General features: G+C 41.8%; 2 protein-coding genes across 4 annotated transcripts in view; one reads left to right on the top strand and one right to left on the bottom strand.

Moving 5' to 3' along the window:
* The window catches only part of TARDBP (TAR DNA binding protein), a 72757-nt gene that overhangs the window by 13994 nt on the left and 35543 nt on the right, over positions 1-23220 (top strand). The window lies entirely within an intron of this gene.
* MASP2 (MBL associated serine protease 2) lies at positions 80-22428 on the bottom strand. Of its 2 annotated transcripts, XM_070759302.1 has the most exons (11): positions 22090-22393; positions 20025-20247; positions 18477-18654; positions 16485-16616; positions 9480-9676; positions 7846-7993; positions 5792-5910; positions 4683-4761; positions 3954-4091; positions 2090-2164; positions 80-898 (listed from the first exon to the last, which is right to left on the bottom strand). In XM_070759302.1, exons 1-11 carry the CDS (start codon positions 22092-22094, stop codon positions 123-125), a joined length of 2070 nt encoding a protein of 689 aa, XP_070615403.1. In that variant the 5' UTR covers positions 22095-22393; the 3' UTR covers positions 80-122. The 2 variants fall into 2 exon arrangements, with proteins under 2 accessions (XP_070615403.1, XP_070615404.1); XM_070759303.1 differs by lacking the exons at positions 80-898; positions 2090-2164; positions 3954-4091; ... (2 more) ...; positions 7846-7993; positions 9480-9676 and adding an exon at positions 15312-15469 and having other exon boundaries at positions 22090-22428.

Consider the following 23220-nt stretch of genomic DNA (forward strand, 5'->3'; position numbering starts at 1 on the left):
AGGTTTTGTGGATCTTAAAATAAAACCCAGTTAGCCTGGGGGGGGGGCGCTATAGATGAATATTAGAAATCTACAGAAGTAATCATGATCTATTCTTTATTGAAAAACATGACAAAAACCAATCAAGAATGGCGTGCAATTAAATCCTCCATCCACGACATATAATTGGGCACCTTTGTGTAGACCCCGTAGAGCCCAGCAGAACCACATTCCAGACCCCAGGAGACCAGGCCCCCGACAAACCACTTCCTGGCCGTAGTATCGTAAAAGACCAAGGCTCCTCCGCTGTCCCCATAGCAAGAATCCTTCCCCCCCATCTCCATTCCTGCGCAGAGCATATTTTCTGTCAGCCTAAGTTGCTTTCCTTCCAAAGTTCTGTTTGCGTAGGCAGCTTTGCATTTGTTTGGCTCGACGACGTCTACCTCGGTATACAACAAGAAACGAGACTGCCGGGCCCGCTCCGTTTTTCCCCAGCCGGCAATTATTCCCGTGTCATTTGTGTTCACGTGGAAGCCGGGATTGTATCCCGGCAAGCAAATCGGGGTGATGTTTTTGTTAATGGGTACTTTGTGTTTCAGTTTAATCAAAGCGATGTCATTGTCAAAATTGATGCCATCGTTGGTGAAGCCACTGTGAACAAAAACTGATTCTGCCCAGACTTGGTGGTAATGAGGAGAACGTTTGTTTAGAAGTCCCAATTTCAAGGTCAGGGAGGAGGCATCAGGTGGGCTGCCCAGGACGTGAGCAGCTGTTAAGATCCAGTTATCATATAAAAGGGCTCCAGCCCCATTGGCTCCGTGCGCATCCGTGATTAAAACCTGCCAAGGGAATTGGCCGGGCAGAGCCTTCTGCCCTCCAAAGATACGCTTCAGGGTATTGGATGTTTGCACTCCACAGACTGCCAAGGAAGAGAAAGGACACACACGAGTCAAGACTGTTAATAGTTCAGTGACATTTGATTCTTTCAGACTCAGTCTACAAGACCTAGAAAAGTGTGGGGATTGGATTACGTTGTCCCAAACTCGGGTTGTTTTCCCATTCTTTGCCCCAACAAGGAATTCCAGAGAGGGAAGTGGTGCTGGTTGAAATTTGGATGCCAGGTTTGCCAAGCACCTTCAACCTCTATGAGGCTCCCTCCTCTTCCCCCCCAGTTATCAGTATATGTATTTCCCATAACAAAGTTCAGGGCTATAGCTGCATTGTAACCTGTTGGCATCTGTTGCAGGCTCGGATATATTTCTTAGTCACAAATCTAGGCCACATGAATGGTGGTTATTGAATGGATGTCTATGACTGTTTTAAATATATCGGGGTTTCATATTACATTTTAGACTAGTTTTAACTGTTGGTTTTCCTTTTGTATTTTATCTTTTTGTATTTTATCCCTGTTTTGTAAGCTGCCTGAGTCTTTGGAGAAGAGTGGCCTAAAATCCAAATAATAAATACTGTATGTCTACTTAAACTATGGAAATGCCCATTTTTCCTTAATGTCTGGTCTTGCTTTGAGATCTCCCAGGGGCTGAGTGGCTCAACTACCTTCACAAATAAGAATGCTAATTTATTGGTAAATTACATGATGCAGTCTGGTCTTTTCAGATACTGACTTTGTTGTTTCCTATGTCTCCGATTGTGCAGTTTAACTAATTAAATTCAGTTGAGACAAAATATGAAGGTGTTTTTTTGTACTAATATAGAAATCCTTAGCCTTTTTTTAAAAGGTTGCACATAAGAGATAATTTCACATACTATCCACCCAGAAGCTTGTAATATCTGTCTTTAGCCTTTAATGTCTACAATAGTTTCTTTTTTATAGTTAAAAGGGAAACAGTTGAAATGCTTTCGGTCATCTTTGATTATATGAATATGAAAAAAAATCTGCATGAGATTTTTAAAAATGGATTATTTTATACTTATGATTCTATACACTCACACATATACACATAATTATGAATAGCTGGCAGATCAGGAAGGAAAAACTGTACCATTTGAAACAGATAAGCATCACGAAGCAAGGAAATGGTGGCTTTTGCCTGAGATCATATCCTTGTCTTCTGCACCTGTTGTAGAGCATTTGCATATACTATATTACCTGGTTCACAGACTGGAGGTGCTTTGTTTCCTTTGTGATCCTTCCAGAAACCATCATGGGCGCACCGGTAGTTACCTGCATAGACAGTATAGTCTCGGTAAAGAGAGATGCCACCCATGCTTCAAATTTGCAACCACCTCTCTCCCACCTGTGTTAAATACTATCCTAACCCTCACAGGAAGGTCCCAATTTGCATCCCATAGTTCAGGGGCAACTTTAAGACGTGTGGACTCCCAGAATTCTTCAGCCAGCAGGTTGAGATCAAGGGAGGAGTCATGTAGATCATCAGTTCAGAGTCCCTTTGCATCAACGAGATAAAAAAGTTCCAGCCCTCCTAGAATTCCATGGACTCATTACTGCCAATCTCTTGATGGTTTAGTAGTATAGATTCTCGTTTAGTGGTAGCATGAAATAAACTCGTACTAATTTTTCGCTCCCTCTTTCATGCGCCTGACATCTCTCTCTTTCATGCTTCAGTGCATAGCAATACCACCAAAATCCTTGTGCCCCTGTTCCACCAGTTTTACAAATGGCTTAAGTTAAACCGTAGTTTTTACTCGATAGTCGTGAACAGGATACTATACCAGAGGAATTAAGGCAAGACCCTACAAGGCAGCGGTGTTTAGCCCAGTATACTTTTTTTTTAGTTTGTTTAATGGAGCGCTTCTTACGGTTTAATTGTCATAAAATTATCAGATTCTTTCTCCATGTGCTGATACACAATCACCCGAAGAAGCCCTTCGTTTGCACGGGGAGAGGGGGGGACAAGTCGGAGTAGTCTTCGTGAAACTGTAAGGTTTATAATAATAATAATAGAGTTGGAAAGGACCTTGGAAGTCTTATAGAACAATCCCCTGCTTAGGTAGGAAACTACACTATTTGAGACAAATGGTTGTCCAACAGCTTAAAAACTTCCCATTTCGGAGCATTCACAACTTCTGGAGGCAAGCTGTTCCACTGGTTAATAGTTTTAATTATCAGTAAATTTCTCCTCAGTTCTAAGTTACTTCTCTCCTTGTTTAGTATACCCTTTGCTGCTTGTTCTTGGAGACTAGCTATACTCCCTCTTTTTTGTGGCAACCCGAGATATTGGAAGACTGCTATGTCTCCCCTGGTCCTTCTTTTCATTAAACCAGCCATGTCTAGTTTTTGCAACTGTTCTTCATAGGTTTTAGCCTCTAATCCCCTAATCATCTTTGTCACTTTCTCTAGAGTCTCAACATCCTTTTTACATCGTGGCGACCAAAACTGAATGCAATATTCCAATTGTGGCCTTACCAAGGCCTTATAAAGTGATATTAACACTTCACGTGATCTTGATTCTATCCCTCTGTTAATGCAGCCTAGAACTGTGTTGGCTTTTTTGGCAGCTGTTGCACATGGCTGGCTCATATTTAAATGGTTGTCCATTACAACTCCAAGATCCCTCTCACAGTTACTACTGTTGAGCAAGGTACCACATATACTGTACCTGTTTTTCTTCCCTAAACGTAGAACCTTACTTTTTTTCACAATTGAATTTCATTTTGTTACCTAGCGCATGTTGTTCAAGTTTGTCAAGATAATTCTGTCAAGTTTGCATAATTATTATTTTTTTAAAAACACAGGATTGTTGGGTTTTTTACCCCCTTTTCTTTTTTTAAGTCTATTCTTAAGGCAGTCAACTAAAGGGGGGAGCGATTTTCAGAATTACATAATATTTCAAGGTTCCAGAGAATATTAATAGAAGGTCCTGGGTGAAGATCCCGCTAACTAAAATGCAGAAGAGCTCCCTTATTTTGACAAACTCCCTCTAGGATAGCAGGAAGCCTTTTCCAAGCAAAATTGAAGGTAGGCTCTTTATGTTGCAAAAGGTTTCTCTTACCGGAGTGGCCGGTTTTCAAGGCGTAGAAGGGGCTTTCACAGTTATATTTGATTTCAGCTTGATAGGTGGAAATCTCCCTTCCAGTGACATACACAAGCGTGCCGTTGGCTATGTCGTTGGCAGGGCCACAGTCAACAACTGAAAAGGATAAGAAATATTAAGCATCTGAAGGGCTGGAGTGCAGAAAATAGTTAACAAGAAAAATCAGGATAAAAATAGGGGCAGGCTAGGCAGTAGAGAATCTGGTCCCAAGTCAAAGATAATTTTTTTCTGAGACTTTAAAATTTAGAGTCTTGAGTATCTGCGATCAGGGATCTGCAACCCCGAGGCATTTGTTTTAATTCTTAACAAATTCTTTTTACTCAGCTTGTAAATAACATAAATTACATTCTGCCTCTTAATGTGTCTCCCAAATGACTTCTGGAGCATAAAATCAATTTTAAAAAGAAGAATTGGAGGGTGAGCAGAAGCAAGGTTTATTTATTTTTTTTGCATATAAGTTCCCTGTAGTAAATTCAAAGCGAAAACCTGGGATGTATGTTGGTCTGTCTCTGCTGAAAACATTTCAAAGCAGGCAAATTTTATTCTGAGAGTCAAATGCAGTTTGTCTCCCACAGTTTTCATTAGGGAGCTTTGCCCTGTCAGATGATACGGATTTCCACAAGAAACAAGTAATATTTTGTTACTTGAGGACTGCAATTCCCCTGTGGATTTTGGGCGAAGACCTACTGGTGCATTGGGCCATTGGCTTGTTCCAGGTACCGTCCTTTTGGCAAATGGCTTTGAATGATTCCACAATCAGTTTGTTCTATGGGAGAGAAAAAAATGAAAGATTTCAGGAACTTTTGTTTTACAATTTTAGAATGCCCTCATTGGTCATCATTCCAAAAACAACAAGGCAAAAAAATGTTGTATCCTGCAAGAATTTCACCACCCCAAAACTAGGAAAGCTTAATAACAGTTCAATATTCAGGGTATTTGTAATGTATTGTGTTTTCCACTCTGCATGCGAAACCCAGACAACACAGTGACTGCTTTGTCCAAAGTTCCACAGCTAAAATTCACACCTATCTGTCTAAGTTGCCAGCCCGTGGAAGTAAGTCTGCCATCTGCACCTCTATAACTGTCTGCTTATTGAGGTGCAGCCCAACAAGACTCTGCAACCCAACAAGACAGACACAGACTTCAACGGCTAATTAGAACTGCAGAAAAACAGTTGCTATCAAACGGCCTTCCATTGAGGACGAGTCAAAAGGAGCTGTGGAAATATCTACAGACCCCTCACATCCTGGACACAAATTGTTTCAACTACTACCCTCAAAACTATGCTACAGGGCACTGCACACTAGAACAATAAACATAAGGACAGTTTTTCCCCGAATGACTCTGCTACACAACTAATTCCCACAACGCTGTCAAGTAAGCTATTGGCTGTATTACTATTTTCTTCCTCCTTATTAGTACCTATCTCTTCCCATTTATGGATATATCCGTGTTGCATCTTTACAACTGATATGGTTTTTATTGTTTCCTAGTACGATTTGATTGCTTATTGGTGTCCTATCACTATCAATCATAATAACAACAGAGTTGGAAGGGACCTTGGAGGTCTTCTAATCCAACCCACTGCTTAGGCAGGAAACCCTACACTATTTAAGACAGATGGTTATCCAACATCTTGTGTTGTATATTATGATTCTTGATGGGTATTTTTTCTTCTTCACATACTCTGAACGCATATGCACCAAGACAAATTCCTTGTGTGTCCAATCACACTTGACCAATAAAGAGTAAAGAGTATTTTTTTAAAAAAAAAAACATGTAAGATTATTACACACTTCCAAAAGCGCATAGCCCACATTGCAAGAGAGGCTGTAGAAGTCTTGCAGAATATATTTTGCCTGCATCGGAGAGATCCGGCCATTGGGTGGTGCTTGAGGCTTGGGACACGGCAAAGCTGCAGAGTTGGAAAACAAGAAAGAAAGAAAAGGGAAGAAACCTGATTCCCTCTCCCTTGGCAAAATGCAATTAAATCATCTCACAGTTCTTGCCAAACTCTACATTTCAGATTTCTCTTCCACTAGTTTTCCTAATCTGAATGAAAATGTAATCTATGCAACATTTTGGGCTGTATCCTTGATACCACTTGCAGTCTTTCTAACTGCTTCAGAAACCATCTGAATTGTGAACGTCTTGGTACCATTGGCATAACTTGCCTTGAAATAATTGTAAATGCTGTTGCTTGGGGGTAAAATGTAAGTACAAGGCAGCCGTTGACTTCCAACATTTAGTGGGACGTTCATAAAAACAGAAACAGAAGACTGACGGCAGAAAAAGACCTCATGATCCATCTAGTCTATCCTTATACTATTTCCTGTATTCTATCTTAGGATGGATATATGTTTATCCCAGGCATGTTTAAATTCAGTTACTGTGGATTTACCAACCACGTCTGCTGGAAGTTTGTTCCAAGGATCTATTACTCTTTTAGTAAAATAATATTTTCTCAAGTTCCTTTTGATCTTTCCCCCAACTAACTTCAGATTGTGCCGCCTTGTTCTTGTGTTCGCTTTCCTATTAAAAACACTTCCCTCCAGAACCTTATTTAACCCTTTAACATATTTAAATGTTTCGATCATGTCCCCCTTTTTCCTTCTGTCCTCCAGACTATACAGATTGAGTTCATTAAATCTTTCCTGTAACGTTTTTTGGACCCGTTCAATTTTGTCAATATCTTTTTGAACACAGTATTCACGTTCAGAGTTACAACGACGCCAAAAAAGATGACAATCATTTTTCACACTGGCCAACCATTCCCCATGGTCACGTCACGTGATCAAAATTCAACTGACTTGTGTTTATGACGGGTTGCAGTTGTCTTGGGGTCATGTGATCGCCTTTGGTGACCTGACAAGCAAAGTCATCAGGAGAGCCAGATTCATTTAATGACCATATTGCTCACTTAACAATTTAACAACTGCAGCAATTCAACTTGAATCAACCAGGCCAAGAAAGATGATAAAATGGACAAGCAAAACTCACAATTTCTCACTTCACAATATAAATGGGCTCCAATTGGGCTTGTTACTTGTATCCCTTTAACAACAGGATTTCGAATTTTCTTTTTGCCCCCAGCCCCTTCATTTTTACCATGCTCCCCCCTCTCCAAATACTATTAATTTTCTTCCTGGGTGAATGGAGAGAGTCCTGGTTTTGTTCCTCTGGGATGTCCTTCCCTGAATTTTCTAATTCAGTTCAGTTACTATGGGTGCCCCAGCTTATGCATTCAGTTAACACAATGCTTCTCAATTATTTTCTGCTACGTCCGCACCCCCATTTTGCACACACACCCCAACTCTACAATCTGGGCCCCAATGGAATTTTAGTGTTAATATTTATCTACCTGCTTACTTGGGAGTAAGTCACACTAAACTCAGTGGAGCCTGTTTATGGTTAGGCAGGCATAGGCTACTGTGGTTGGGGTCCTCTTTTGACACGGGGCAAGGCCAACTTAAGCCGATGTTATGGGGTCGCCGGCCTGGCCCATAAGCGCTGCCTCTGCCGGGCACTCGCAGCGAATGGCATTGAAGGAGGCTTTAGGGTGCCATTCGAAGCTTTCGCCCAGCTGCAGAGGATGCTCCTCCCTGTCCAGCAGCAGGTTTGCCACATTGTTCATGGCTATCGCAGCACCCGCCAAAAACAACAAAAACCCACGGAGCTGCCCCAACTGGAAAAACACTCCCCCATCCAGGAGATTCGATCAAGAGGGACCACGCATGTTCCCTGGGTGCACACGCCCCACCTGCATCACTGTGCCCCCCCCCCCGGAAGAGGGCACCCTACTATTTGAGAAGCGCTGAGTTAACACGTCTTTTCCCCAAAGCCCTCTAACCTGTTGTGTTGTATCTGAGTTTCCATCCAGCATGAACACCAGAAAGATCGGTGATGAACGTGATGTCTACTGTATTGCTACGTGTTTCAATTTTGGGAGGTGGGGAGTTTCCACAAAATGGACCATATTCTTTCTTGGGGGTCTTAACCTGGAAGAACCACAAAACAGAAGAGCTTTATTAACATCCAACATCCAGATATTGCAGTCTGGCTCTGTCTGATGCCACTGTTTAAAAAAAGAAACATCTTTGATGCGTACTAGTCGTTCCCGACTCTAGGGGCAGTGCTCATCTCCGTTTTAAAGCTGAAGAGACAGCACTGCCTGAAGACATTTCCATCATCATGGCTGGCATGACTCAACACCGAAGGCGCATGGAGCACTGCTACCTTCCTACCGAAATGGTCCCTATTTTTCTACTTGTGTTTTTTACGTTCTTTTGAACTGCTAGGTTGTCAGAAGCTGGGACAAGTAATGGGAGCTCACTCCGTTATGCAGTCCTAGGGATTCGAACCGCTGAACTGCCAACCTTTCTGATCGACAAGCTCAGTGTCTTAGCCATTGAGCCATTGCATCCCTGTGATTTCTTTTATCTTATTTTAGACACATTAGTTTTGAAGATAACCCATCCAAAATAGAATTTGTCTACTCTATTGTGAGGCTGCAGAAATTGTGTGAAGTTCATTGCATTCACTGTGATGCAAGTACTACTACTATTTTAGGATATGTCATTCAGTAGGCATCCCCCTTCAGTGTTATCCTACAGTGCAGAGAGAAATGGCTTTAGAAAGTGTGTGGAAATATGCTGTCATTTTTTTAAAAGGCAAGTTTTAAACTTATTTCAGATTGCACCTTTACATTTAAATGATTGTGTAGCAAGTAGGTTTTTGGAGGGCAAATCCTCTTGAGCAAAATTTTGAAAAATCTGTTATCAGGTCATTGTGGACAAGATCTCATAGCTCACAAGAGTGAAATAGAAATATATTGTAAATATTTTTTTTTTAAAGTGTCTTGTGGCATTTGCTGGCTTCACACGTCATACTAGATTAAGATGTAATTTGCCTATTTTTGCCTCTGAAAGTCCTTTTGGTTCTCCATGGGTGGAGTGGAGTGGGTGGAGTCAACATCCAAGTATGGAATGACACCATCCGTCCAGCCAATGAGAATTGAGTCTGTCAAATTAGTTGATCTCCACCTCTGCCTCCATTTCCCCCTTTTTGACTCAGTCCTCAGTCAGGACGGGACATGTGTTCCCTTATTCCCAACTTGGACTTGGTTCTATCTTTTCTTCAGTCAAGGATCTTTTTCATGATTTTTCTCAGCTCTCTAACTCAGACATTGATAAGAGAGGCTGAGATTGACAGAAGCGAGGAGCTGTGGCTCACGCTGCTTCTGACTGCAGAGCCCACAGCCGAGCCCATCTAAAGTCACTATGGGGGAAATTTTATCAGTTGTTTTAAAGTCTTTGTGTTTATTTTGTGCTTCTCTGTTTGCTTCTAGAGTTAACCAAGAAGAGCAGGGCATAAATGTGGATAGTTGTTTGTTAGCTGCAGTGAATTAAATAGAGCTACGTGGGGGGGGGGGGGGGAATCCAGATTTCTAGCATGGAGAACCTATATAAAGCTAATACTACTGACCTTCAGGATGTCATAGGGACACAATACTTCTGGGTGGTTTTCTACATCAAAGGGTCCCACAAATTCTAGAATGACCATGAATCCTTCTTCCACCCGGATGCTATAGTTGCATTCAGATATTTTAGGATACGGATTGGGATAATTGGGGCTGGAGATAGTTCCAGTTCTCGCTGTCAACACCTTATTTGGACAGTGCGCTGAAAAGGAAATGGGAAGAAGAAGAAAAATAGAAGCCGCCTTCAGAAAAAAAATACGTTTTTTTTTAAAAAAAAATACATATTCAATTCAAGGTTCATTGAGTCTTGAGCCAAAAGACTATTTCAAATCATGGTCTGATGTAAGAAGAAACATCAGCATTCCGTAGGAAAGCTGGCTAACCGGAGAAGTGAAATGTTCATTTAGATGAGCAAACACAAATAGTCCTTGACATGCAACAGTCCTTGTTTAGTGTCTCTTCAAAGTTACAGACAGCACTGAAAAAAGAACTTACTACTATTTTTCACACTTAACGACCGTTGCAGCATCCTCACATTTCACGTGATCAAAATGCAGGTGCTTGGCAACTAAATTCATATTTATGTCGGTCGCAGTATCCTGAGGTCTTGTGATCCACCTTTTGTGCAATTCTGACAAGCAACGTCAATGGGGAAGTCCGATTCACGTAACAAAGTATTGCTAACTTAACAACTGCAGCGATTCACATTTTTAGACAAGGTTTTACATTCTGACTAAAACATAAGCCACCTTGAATCACCCTGTGCGGATAGGCAATATAAATTCAATAAATAAATCCAATATAAATTCAATCAGTCGATTAATTAATGCAGCAAGAAGGTTCATGAAGTGGGACAAAAGCTCACTTAGCAAATGTTCTCCCTCAATGGCAAAATTTTGGACTTCATTTTATGTCGTGTGTCAAGGACCACTGGTAGCTTTCAGGGATTGAAGTGTAGGGTTTCCTGCCTACGGGGGTTGGACTAGAAGACCTCAAAGGTCCCTTCCAACTCTGTTATTCTATTATATTCCTACCACCTCTGATTTTGAAAATGCTATTTGGATAGGGGAACCATTAGGAAATCCTAGATTTGTCACTTCGGCTGAGAAGTAAAAACTGAGGGGGGCAGAATACTTCACATACACAAATGTGAAACATATATTTTCAAATAGTTTATAGCAGAAATAGTTAACTGTAGAAATAGATATTAGCAAATGCTCAGAAGCAATCCATAACAAATTACTGGCTGCTAATTACAGTCTCAGGTCAGAAGCCAAATAACTCCCTAATATGTTTCTTTGATCCCGTCTCTTTAATTACCATGACTCACAGTGTTTTGGCAGGAATCCTGGAGAGGCAAATTGCAGCTTCTACTGCTTTATTTTAGGAGAAATAGTTCTCAATCACGATGTCTAAGCCATGTCCCCTTGTCGAACGTTGACGTTCACAAATAGCTCATCACAAGACACCTCCTTATATAGCCACAAGGCGTGACCAAGTGTTCTATAGAGCTATTCCCACATAGATCTCTTCCTCCTAAGCTATTCTTGTCTGCTAATACTCCTGCGCACTCTTGCATCGAGAAGGGACACTCATGGTCACCTCTGGAGGTGCAACAGTCCCTGGTTGACTTTCAGCCTCTGACTCCACATCCTCCCTGACCTCCACACTATCAGGCTCAGGTGCCAAGTACAGTGGCCTAGGATACCAAAACACACCCATCTCTTGATCCTTAGAATCCGTGATCAGGTGAGACGGACGCGGACAGGCCACAACAGAACCCACCTGTAATCCAGCTAGAGAAATGCCTAGCTTGAGTGATGGGGCTGTTTTAAGTCCTCTCTTTAAGGTAACTATGGCTGCTTTCCATCTTTTCTTATCTAGAGATGCTCTGGATACAGAACTGTCCTTGCAGAAGGAGGGAGAGAACAAAGACCTTTCCTCTTCAACTCCCCCTTTCAACTCATTACCAAAGACAAATGCAGTGGTACCACTACGTACAAAATTAATTTGTTCCGTGACCAGGTTCTTAAGTAGAAAAGTTTGTAAGTAGAAGCAATTTTTCCCATAGGAATCAATGTAAAAGCAAATAATGTGTGTGATTGGGGAAACCACAGGGAAGGTGGAGGTCTTGTTTCCTCCCAGGAGATTCCTATAGAGGTCCCACGGAGGCTTCTTCCCACCTTTTCTGGCCCTGTTTCCTCCCAGGAGATTCCTAGAGAGTCCCCTCGGAGGCTTCTCCCCGCCTTTTCTGGCCCTGTTTCCTCCCAGGAGATTCCTAGAGAGGCCCCACAGAGGCTTCCTTCTGCCTTTTCTGGCTACAATTTCAGAGGCTCAGATTTGTAAGTGGAAAATAGTTCTTGAGAAGAGGCAAAAAAATCTTGAACACCCGGTTCTTATCTAGAACAGTTTGTAAGTAGAGGCGTTTGGAGGTAGAGGTACCACTGTACGCCATTCCCAACAGAGGGAGATGAAATGTGAAATGTTTTGGTTGCGGTTTTCAGTTTGTGCCACAGCCATTCCCCCTCCTTTTCCCCCCTTTTTGGTATCTCCCAAAACACAAATCTCTTCTCGACCAGTGTTGTCCACCATTGTCAGATGTATAGGAGAGTTCATAAAAGTTTCCACCATGGTAAAATCCAGCACTGTATGACTTTTTGTCGGTGATATATTTATAACCATAGTGTCTCTCTCTTAATAACCGGAGGCAGGGCTTCTCATCTAACAAATGTCTGCTAATTTCCCCTCGGTACCTTTCGTTTAAATTGAGTGTAAATTAAATATAGCAAGTTTAATTATGCCATTACAAGTTCCTCTCTTCTGACAGGTTAAAAAAAGTGTGGGGGGGGGGGGAATTGTCTGGGATTGCACATCACCCTAGAGACTATAGGTTGTATGTCTTGGCCTTAAGGAATCAATGCCAGAAAATAGAAGAAGGGGAAAACTAAGCTCTCTAGAAACTACTATATTTCCCTGAAAATAAGATCTTGTCTTTTTTTTTTTAAACCCTGAAATAAGTGTTTGGCCTTATTGCCATGCACTCAAAAGCCTGTTTGGGCTTATTATCAGGGGTTGTCTTATTTTGGGGAAAACAGAGAATCTATCTATCACCTCTATCTATCATCTCTGTCTATCTGTCTATCATCCCTAACTATCATGTCTGTCTGTCTATCATCTACTATCTCTATTTATCTATCTATCTATCTATCTATCTATCTATCTATCTATCTATCTATCTATCTATCTATCTATCTATCTATCTATCATCTCTACCATGTTTCCCTGAAAATAAGAAATAAGTCTTATATTTTTCTTTGAACCCTGAAATAAGCGCTTGGCCTGATTGCCATGCATTCAAAAGGCTGGTTGGGCTTATTATTAGGGGGTGTCTTATTTTGAGGGGGAAGCAGAGTAGTATTGCTGCACCCTGAACCTTTTCAGATAGTGCTGGCAAAGCGTTAAAATTTAATGCAGTTCAATTTATGATTAGATGGTAAGAGAGCTGTATCAGCAGAGGTGTCGAGCCAGCACTGTTCAATTAATACACAACATAGCAGGCATTAATATTAATTCAGCATTCCTTATCAAGGGCTGTATTTTTTTGTTTGATAGAAACACACATACACACCCACCCACACACCCCTTGCACAAAATCAGCCCTTTCTCCCTCTCCCCCTCCCCCTTTCTCTCTTTGGCCATAAACTCCAGCTGAGTTTTAGGAGTATCAAGAGAGCATTCCATTACACTTAGGCCTATATATTCTTTTTTTATTGGAGATTGCATTGCAGTGCCCACCAGAGACTTGAACTCTGAGAAACAAGCCTATCTCAACTTGCAAAAGTGTGATTGCCGGATCATTAGGTCTGAAATTAACAGTGGCTCATAAATTTGCTTACTGAATAGACTGGAAAGACTTGGCAAAGACCGTTGAGTGGAAAATAAAGGCGAGAGAGAAACTGGTCGGTTCTGTGAAAGAGCTGAGATTACAGTGGTACCTCTACTTAATAAACTTAATTCGTTCCATGACCAGGTTCTTAAGTAGAAAAGTTTGCAAGAAGAAGCAATTTTTCCCATAGCAATCAATGTAAAAGCAAATAATGCGTGAGATTGGGGAAACCACTGGGAGGGTGGAGGCCCTGTTTCCTCCCAGGAGATTCCTAGAGAAGGCCCCACAGAGGCTTCTCCCCACCTTTTCCAGCGCTGTTTCCTCCCAGGAGATTCCTAGAGAGGCCCCACGGAGGCTTCTCCCTGCGTTTTCCCATTACAGTTTCGGAGGCTCGGGTTTGTAAGTGGAAAATGGTTCTTGAGAAGAGGTAAAAAAATCTGGAACACCCGGTTCTTATCTAGAAATGTTTGTAAGTAAAGGCGTTCTTAGATAGAGGTACCACTGTATATGAAGCATAAACCATGACTTACCAATAAGCATAGTTCCCTCTAAGCTGAGCAGTGAGCAATCGCTCACTTAAAAATCATCATCAACTCAGAGTTTTCCAAACCTGCCCAGAAGCCGAGAGGGAAAGAGTGAGAGGGAAGGAGAGAGAGAGGAAGAGAGGAAGAGAGAGAAACAGATAGAAAAAAGAGAGGAAGGAAAAGAGAAAGAAAAAGGATGGGAGTAAGGAAGAGAGAAAGAAAATCAAAATCTAGTTTGAAACTAGCTCAACTATTTAAGTGACATTTTGATATTGATAGAGTTGCCCTATTATGAGCTCACTGTTATAGACACACAGTACAGTATTTTATTTTGAAATTCTCTGAGGCAAAACAGGGTGGGTTTTTTATTTGTTTGCTCGTTTGTTTGTTTGTTTGTTCGTTCGTTCATTCATTCATTCATTCATTCATTCATTCATTCATTCATTCATTTATTTATTATTTCTGTGCCGCCCAGTCCTGAAGGGACTGCCGCTCAGACACTATACTTTTCCGCCCACCCCCCCAAAAAATTAGAGGGAACACTGCCAATAAGGATGGCTTAAATCCTGCAGTAAGGTGGACATAAAGTTACAACTTTAGGGCCAGGTGTGAACAATTCAACTATAAACCATCTATGGATGTCTAGGCTTAACCGTCAATTGTAACCCTCTTGTTTGAGATGATGGGTCTTAAACTATCTACGGGACCACCTCTTGCCACATACCTCCCAGAGACCAATAATAGCACAAAGAATTGGCTTCCTCCAGTTCCCGTCGACTAAGCAATGCAGGTTGGTGGGACTGCAGGGGAGGGCCTTCTCTGTGGCTGCCCCAGCTCTATGAAACCAACTCCCCCCCCCCGGATGTCCTACTGGCCTTCCATAAGGCCACAAAGACCTGGCTTTGCCGGCAGGCTGAGGGGGCCATGAATTGTACATCTTTCATGGGCAAACTGTATGAATGGTGTGTATGCATGCAATTATGATTCTGTTTTTATAACAAATGGGTTTTTATTATGGGCTTTTCATTTTAGATATTATATTTGACTTCTTCTATTGCTTTGTATTTTTTTTCCATTTGTATTGGTTTGTAAGATGCCCTGAGTCCTTAGGGATTGGGCGGCATAGAAGTCGAATAAATAAATGAATAAATAAATAAATGAAGATTAATTAGCAGCTGAGAGGGTTTTTTTGCAAGAAAAGATTACTTTGAAATTTGTGTGTATGTCTCCACTACTAAGCCAGTTATTACTAGTGTTTTATTGATTAAATTGAGTTCGTTCAAACGATGTGTTTGCTACATTCGTAACTGAACAGATCCTTTGTACTCTCTGTATTTTCAGCCCAGCTTATGACCTCTGTAGGTTTCCCTTTTTTTTTCGTGTAGAATGCCATTTGCAAAAATAAAACGTTGCAGGAAAATGTGGGACAGAGTGGAAGCCATTTTATTAACCACAGCAGGCGGATCCTGATGGGAGAAGCGGAAGAAAGAGCTAGATGCCGAATGACCGTAGCCCTCCATTGGGTTTTCAGGAGAAGACTACACCACTCTCTCCACCTCTGCCTACGCGCCAAGTTTATTTCACGCTGGAAAATAGAAAAGGGAGGATGAGAAAGATGGAGATGAAGAGAGCGGCGGTGGTGAATATAATCCTTCCTGAGTGAGTGGCATAGCGGATTGTGAGCTGTGGTGGCACACAGTGTTAGAGTCGGTTTTAGCAGGCTACTTCCACTTCCTGCTGGCTGCCTGCAATTTGGTAGTTTGAATCTCACCAGGCTCGAGGTTGATTCAGCCTTCTGTCCTTTCGAGGTGGGTAAAATGAGAAGCCAGATTGTTGGGGGCAAAGGGATGACTCTAAACCACTTAGGGCTGTGAACCACTGTAAACTAGTATATAAGTCTAAGGGCTATTCCTCCCTCCCTCCCTCCCTTCCCAGTGGTTAGAATCTGGTATTGCAGGCTACTTCTGCCATCTGCCTGCAATATGTCTGTTCGAATCACTTCAGGCTCAAGGTTGACTCAGTGGGTAAAATGAGGACCCAGATTGTTGGGGCCAAGAGGCTGATTCTGTAAACCATTTAGAGAGGGCTGTAAAAGCACTGTGAAGCATTATATAAACTTAAGTGCTATTGCTATTATAATATGTTTCTTTTTTCAAGAGTTTCTAAAGGTACTTGGTAGGCTTAACTTGTTTTAAATCACAATGAAACATGCACCACATTCCAAGAGCGAAGCAGCTGCTTGTGTAAACAAATTAGGGAAAAGATGATTTTTTTTAAAAGAATAAAAAATTAAACATCCAGATATCACACTCCAGCTGATTTTTGACTACTTCGTCCTCCCTGCTTTCTGGCATATAAATCCAATAAATAAATAAAATAAATTATTAATAATAATAATTAATAATAATTTATTAGATTTGTATGCCGCCCCTCTCCAAGGACTTGGAGCGGCTCACAACAACAATACACAGTGTACAGATCCAATGTTTAAAAAACAATTTAAAAACCCTTATTATAAAAATAATCACACAACCCAAACAAGCCATACATAAAACCATAGTAACTAATGGGTATATCAGTAAATAAATAAGTGGACTCACCTTTGCAAGTCGTCTTGTCCTTGTGCAGTTGGTAGCCGATTCGGCAACTGCAATAAAAGCCACCCTGATAATTGTGACAGTGGTGGTCACAAGGCGGCTCGCCATCAACCTGTCCTTCACACTCGTCAATGTCTAAAAGGGAGAAGCAGAAACAGAGGACCAAGACTGGGATAAAATGTGGCTCTTTGGGGCAAGGTTTGTAGAAGTAGAGGCAGTGGGGTGGCTGCTCACGTACCACACGGAAAATATCAAAACTGGATTGTAAGCTGCATAATAATAACAACAACAACAGAGTTGGAAGGGACCTTGGAGGTCTTCTAGCAGGAAATCCTACATGACTTCAAACAGAAGGTTATCCAACATCTTCTTTAAAACTTCCAGTGTTGGAGCATTCACAACTTTTGGAGGCAAGTTATTCCATTGATTAATTTTTCTGTCAGGAAGTTTCTCCTTAGTTCTAAGTTGCTTCTCTCCTTGTTTAGTTTCCACCCATTGCTTCTTGTCCTGCCCTCAGGTGCTTTGGAAAATAGCCTGACTCCCTCTTCTTTGTGGTAACCCCTGAGATATTGGAAGACTGCTATCAGTGTTGGAGCATTCACAACTGACATATGGCAACACCTCACGTACCCTCAGATAGGTTTGCCATCATGGTGCTAGAGGCTGAACCTTTTGCCAACTATGTACCGTATTTTTCTGAGTATAACATGTATCTTTTTCCTCCCTTAAAGAGGTTGAAAATTTGGGTGCATCTTATACTCTGAATGTAGCTTTTTCTGAACATTTTTTCCCCAGTCTTAACAAGGTGCTAATGATCTTCCCTGCTTCCTACTCCCTCCAAAGTACAGTAGTTTTTTTTCCCAGCCATAAGACTTTGCAGGCTTGTTTTCATTCCTGCTACCTTCTAAGATGATTTTTTCCACCTCTAACCTGTTCTACCATCAGGTGGTTTGGAGAATAGCTTGACTCCCTCTTTTTTGTGGCAAGCTCTGAGATATTGGAAGACTGCTATCATGTCTCCCCTAGTCCTTCTCTTCATTAAACATAGACATACCCAGTTCCTGCAACTGTTCTTCATAGGTTTTAGCCTTAATCCTCTTCGTTGCTCTTCTCTGAACTCTTTCTAGAGTCTCAACATCCTTTTTGCATCGTGGCGACTAAAACTGAATGCAGTCTTACCAGAGGATTATATAGTGGTATTAACAACAATATAATCTCATACGCTGAAGAACATGGTATGTACCAATCATGGCACTCTATATCGTATCAGACTGGTGCCCATTGGACTCAGTACTTCCTCCATCAATGGGATAAGTTCTACAATTGGTTAAAACCAAGAAATAGCTACTTAAGTGAAATAAAACATAAGGTTCAAAAGATCAATAATTGATATGTTTATCTTTTAATTGGAATTCAATTTTTCCATGTCTTCTTTTCTTTTTTCCTTTTTTGAATTTTGCTTCTCTTATGAAACGTACAGTAATTTACACCAAATATAGACAAAAATATTCTCAATGAACATAAAAATGTATACAGCTCCATATGTGCTTCTGATGAAAATTGGGATGTAAATCATCCTGGATGTGTGTGTTTTTCTTCTATGTTTGTGTGTTTCTACGTGTTTTGTTTTTAAAAAAATTTTTAAAAAGGGGGGCTCAGGCAGACACCTTTCCTATAACATTGCCCTCTGCAAGAGTCTCAAAACTCACCTATGTCGCCAGGCCTGGGGCTATTAGATCTAGACCCCCTGACCAATAAATGTGATGCATGGTGTGATTGAATTGGTTGATTGATTAATATATTGGGGTTTTAGCTGCAGTTTTTTAATGTATTAGATTTGTCTGATACACTTTGTTTTTAACTGTATCCTGTGAGCCGCCCTGAGCTTTCGGAAAAGGGTGACATATATATATATATATATAAATGTAAATAAATATCCCCCCCTCCAGAATCATCAAAACAGAGAGCCACCTCTAGCTATTTCTCTCCTCTCACCGTCAGCAGCGTAGAAGGCCTCAAAGCCCGTGAACTGTTTCTCGTTGGAGTAATCCGATCTGAAAGTCACTGCTAAGTTGTTATCAACAGAGCGGTATATCTTTTTCCCAGGGGCCTCCTCGGTGTCAGTGCTCTCTTGCCCACAGAGAGTGGCCATGACCTTTCCTCCTGAGTTCAGCTGCAAGGCAAACACAGAATGAGTTCTGCCATTGAGTTGTGCCTTCCCCTGAGTTTCTATGGGGACACATGCGGTCTCCCTAAGCAACAGCCACAGCACCTTAGATTTATATACTGCTTCACAGTGCTTCACAGCCCTCTCCAAGCGATTTACAGAGTCAGCCTATTCGCGCCCAACAATCTGGATCCTCGTTTTACTGACCTGGATGTAAGGCTGAGTCAACCTTGAGCAGTTCGGGATCGAACTGCTGGCAATCAGCAGAATTAGCCTGCAATACTGCATACTGACTATTGTGCCACCACGGCTCTTACCATCTATCTATCGCTATCTATCCCTCATCCTTTTCTCTCTCTCTCTTTTATCCAGGGGTGGGCTGCTGCCCAGATTGGGGGGGGGGGAAACGCAGTGGGGTACCTATTATCCATCCATCCATCCATCTATCTTTCTACCTACCTATCATCCATCCATCAATCGTCTGCCTGCCTGCCTGCCTGCCTGCCTGCCTGCCTGCCTGCCTGCCTGCCTGCCTGCCTGCCTGCCTGCCTGCCTGCCTATCTATCTATCTATCTATCTATCTATCTATCTATCTATCTAATCTTATCTATCTGATTCTATCTATCTATCTATCTATCTATCATCTATCTGTCGCAATAGCACTTCGACTTATATATCGCTTCAGCCCTCTCTAAGCAATTTAGAGTTAACATACTACTCCCAACAATCTCGGTCTTCATTTTACCAAGTTTGGAAGGACAGAAGTCTGAGTCAACTTTGAGCCAGTCAGGATTGAACTCCTGGCAGTGGGCAGAATAAGCCTGTAATACCACAATCTCACCACTGCGCTACCATGGCTCTTGTAGCAATAGCACTTATATAGCGCTTCAGCCCTCTCTCAGCAATTTTACAGGCAATAGCCAACAACCTTGGTCCTCATTGTACCGACTTCTGATGGAAGGAAGGCTGAGCAAGATACTCTCATTCCAACTTTCTCAGAGCTAAGCAGATATGAAACAAGGGGTCCGGTTGCTTGCTCACTCGTACCAAAAGTGCTCTTACGTGTGGGTCAGGGTGGGTTCCACTTACTTTCCCTACCAGTTTGCATCGCATTGGGAGTGCGCGTTTTGCATCACGTTGTGGAAATGACCCTCTGCGCATGGGCAGAAGCTTTGCGCATGGGCAGTGAGTTCTTTGCCAGCTGCTTTTGAGGAGCAGCAACTGGAGGACCAGTTCAGGGGCGTGGCCAGCCGGCCAAACTTCTGCCACCGGTTCTGGCAAACTGGTCCAAACCCACCACTGGTAGTATAAATCTCCACTGGTAGTATAAATCTCAACCTGCACACCAAACCATGCTATTAGGTAGTTGGACGTACTTGGACATAGTCGTATTCACACTGATGAGACAGCTCAAGGTTGAAGTGAGTGAAATAGATGCGCAGGGCATAACCCTGAGGCACAGTGATATTCCATATCCTCTCCTTGCTGTTAGGGTAGACGTTAGGGAAATCCGGAGAGGCGATCCTCCCGTACATTTTGTCTAGCCGAAGAACATCGCCAAATATCCCAGGCCATAAAGTGAGAAAGAGGATGCAGAATCTGTGCCAGAGGAAATAGGGAAAGTTACACAAACACACACACACACAAAACCCAAGCTGTCTGATTCTTCACTCATGCTGACTGGCATTTCCTCTTCCTTCCTCTTTCTTTTTTTTTTGGGGGGGGGGGAGTTATAATTCTTTTTTCCTCCACCATACAATAACACATACATAAAAAGTGTATACCTAGAAATCACAACGGAATGGAATGGAATAGAATAGAATGTAGGATAGGATAGAATTCTTTATTGGCCAAATGTGATTGGACACACAAGGAATTTGTCTTGGTGCAGATGCTCTCAGTATACATAAAAGAAAAGATAGATTTGTCAAGAATCATGTGGTACAACACTTAATGATTGTCAGAGGCGTCAAATAAGCAATGAGTTTCATTTTCCATTTAAGCAAATCTTATCCTCATTTCCCATTATTTAAACTAACTCAGTATAAAAAAACATTAATAAAAATCAGAAGCTAAGATTTGGCAGGGCCTAGGGGAAGAGCCTTCTCAGTGGGGGGGGGCAGCCCTCTGGAATCAGCTCCCCCTAGAGATTGCACTGCCCCCACCCTCCTCGCCTTCCGCAAGAGTCTTAAGACTCATTTACGCTGCCAGGCTTGAGGCGATTAGATCTTGGCCTCCTGGCCGACGAATGTTATGTATGGTCGATGTCTGAATGGATACGATTGATTTTTAATATAAGTTGGGATTTTAGATCAATTTATTTAGTTTTAATTAATTGGATTTAGCCATTGTATTTCACTGTTTCCTTTTATATGTGGTAAGCCGCCCCGAGTCCTTGGAGAGGGGCAGCATATAAATCCAATAAATAAGTAAGTAACTAAGTAAATAAATAAAGTTTCATTATCTATCTATATATGTATATAAAATTTCCTTATCTTATAACGCCTTAAAATTCCCTAGCTCCAACATTTTAAGTATATATAGCAAAACACATTAGCCTTTATATAATTAAACATCTTAAATCTGTGTTATATTGCTATCTTCCTCTTCCGATTTCTGAGCCTGGCGTCTGCCATCATTACCCCCTTTAAAAAGTATTCTGTAAAACTAAAGAATCAGATATAAAAAGTCTTGTCAATTCCGTTACTAAAATAGGCGCACACGTTGATTGAATTCTGTTGACTACCCCCGTAGATGTATGAACTTCACTTCTTATCTGTCCAAGAATTGCCAATTTGTCACCGCCGTATCGAAGCTGAATTTAAGAAAGCCCACCACACTTCATTAAACAGAAAGAACGCCAGAAGAAAAACCACGGTTGATCGAATTAAACACTGATTTAAGATGCTATCTTGTCTTCCCTCCCTACCCGAATGAGAATCCTCACGGAAGCTGGACGCGACCCTGTTCTCCTCCATTAATTTATCAAACAGCCTACTAAAGTCATGTAAGTTGATGGAGGACATTCTGTCTCCAGAAACTCAATAGGTTTGCAGTAGCAGGGGTGTGTGTTGGAATGGCATAGCGGATGAACAATTTGACAAGCACACAGCAACCTCACACGAAACCATGCGTTGCCAAAAGGCATTGAAATTATGAAAGCATTTCCCGGTGAAAAAGCAAGATAATGGCAATTCCATAGATATGGGTAGGAAATTGGAGAGAAAGGAGAAAAAAAACTTCCCCATTTGTTCTCCTTCCCACAAAAGGAGACAAAAACTAGGTTCTACCAAGTTGCATCTCAATGTCTCATAGAAGAGATTGCTTCTCGGAGGGCTGCCTCGATCAGGTTTTTTTTAAAAAGGAACAATGGGATTTTGCTGGTCAAAAACAGGTTCACATAGAGATCCCAGCTTAATTAAAACCGGGCATTGAACATACCTCATCACAGCCAAGTTCCTGTCTATTTCCACCTGGGTTTTGCAGTCAATAGCTTTCCACGGCCTATTTACGTTGTCGAGGGAGGCTTTCCCTGTGTTGGCTCAGAGATATTTGTCTGAATTTTGAACTCTGGTCTCGCGTTTCTCTCAAAGCAGGCCAGTGGCGGAAGTTGGGCAGGGCTCTCTTCTCCCCTCTCTTCTGTCACTTAAAAGAAAAACACACAAAGTCTTTTAACCTCTACGCGCTCGGCAAGTTGCCAAAAAGAAAAAAAAAATCACTTGTGAGTGAAGCAAGTGCGATAAAATAGGGAAGGTACAGGGAAGTGCATAATTTTGTGGGTTGAGAAGGGGGGGGGGCGCCGGGCGGCATTGTGTTTGGCAATAGCCATTGTGTTTCGTCAGCTGGGTCTTTCCCGCTATTGTGTAATGTCCATGAGAGTATCAAAATTCCAGGCAACTCTGCTCAGGTTGGGCAAGAAAGGGAAGAAATATTGATTGATTGATTGATTGATTGATTGATTGGATTTGTATGCCACCTCTCTCCGAGTACTCAGGGTGGCTCACAACATATCAAAACAATATATAATATACATATCTAAAAAATCCAATTAATATAGCTAAAAAACTTTAAAAACTCATACATTCCCATTCACACAGCAAGAAATACTACACCGACATCAGCCAGGGGGCTAAGTTCTAATGGCTCCAAGCCTGGTGGCACAGATAGGTCTTAAAAATTTAAATTTTTACAGAAGGTGAGGAGGGTGGGGGCAGTGCGAATCTCTGGGGGGAGCTGATTCCAGAGGGTCGGGCCCCCCACAGAGAAGGCTCTTCCCCTAGGTTGTCTAGTTCAGTGATTTTCAACCTTTTTTGAGTCGTGGCACATTTTTTACATTTACAAAATCCTGGGGCACACCACCAACCAAAATGACACAAAATGACACCCTAAGACATTCTCCTCTCTTTTTCCATCCCTGTTTCCTCCCCACCCTTGTGTGCGTGTGTGTGTGTGTGTGTGTGTGTATACACACTCTTGAACCATTTCCAAAAACAGGTGAGGGCTGGGGGCTTTTTCTCTCTTATTCTTTGGGTGCTTTTTATCATATGCTTTAAATCAAGAGTCACTTCTCTC

This window comes from Erythrolamprus reginae, chromosome 8, assembly GCF_031021105.1.
Source record: "Erythrolamprus reginae isolate rEryReg1 chromosome 8, rEryReg1.hap1, whole genome shotgun sequence".
In the NCBI taxonomy this organism is placed as follows: Eukaryota; Metazoa; Chordata; class Lepidosauria; order Squamata; family Dipsadidae; genus Erythrolamprus; species Erythrolamprus reginae.

Bases quoted from the DNA above. Each gene is read 5' to 3' on its own strand.
- MASP2 (XM_070759302.1), bottom strand. The intron at 16,617-18,476 runs GTGAGAGGAGAG...TCTCCCTTTTAG, and splicing joins GGCCTTCTACGCTGCTGACG to ACATTGACGAGTGTGAAGGA. The intron at 4,092-4,682 runs GTAGGTCTTCGC...TATCCTTTTCAG, and splicing joins GCCAATGGCCCAATGCACCA to TTGTTGACTGTGGCCCTGCC.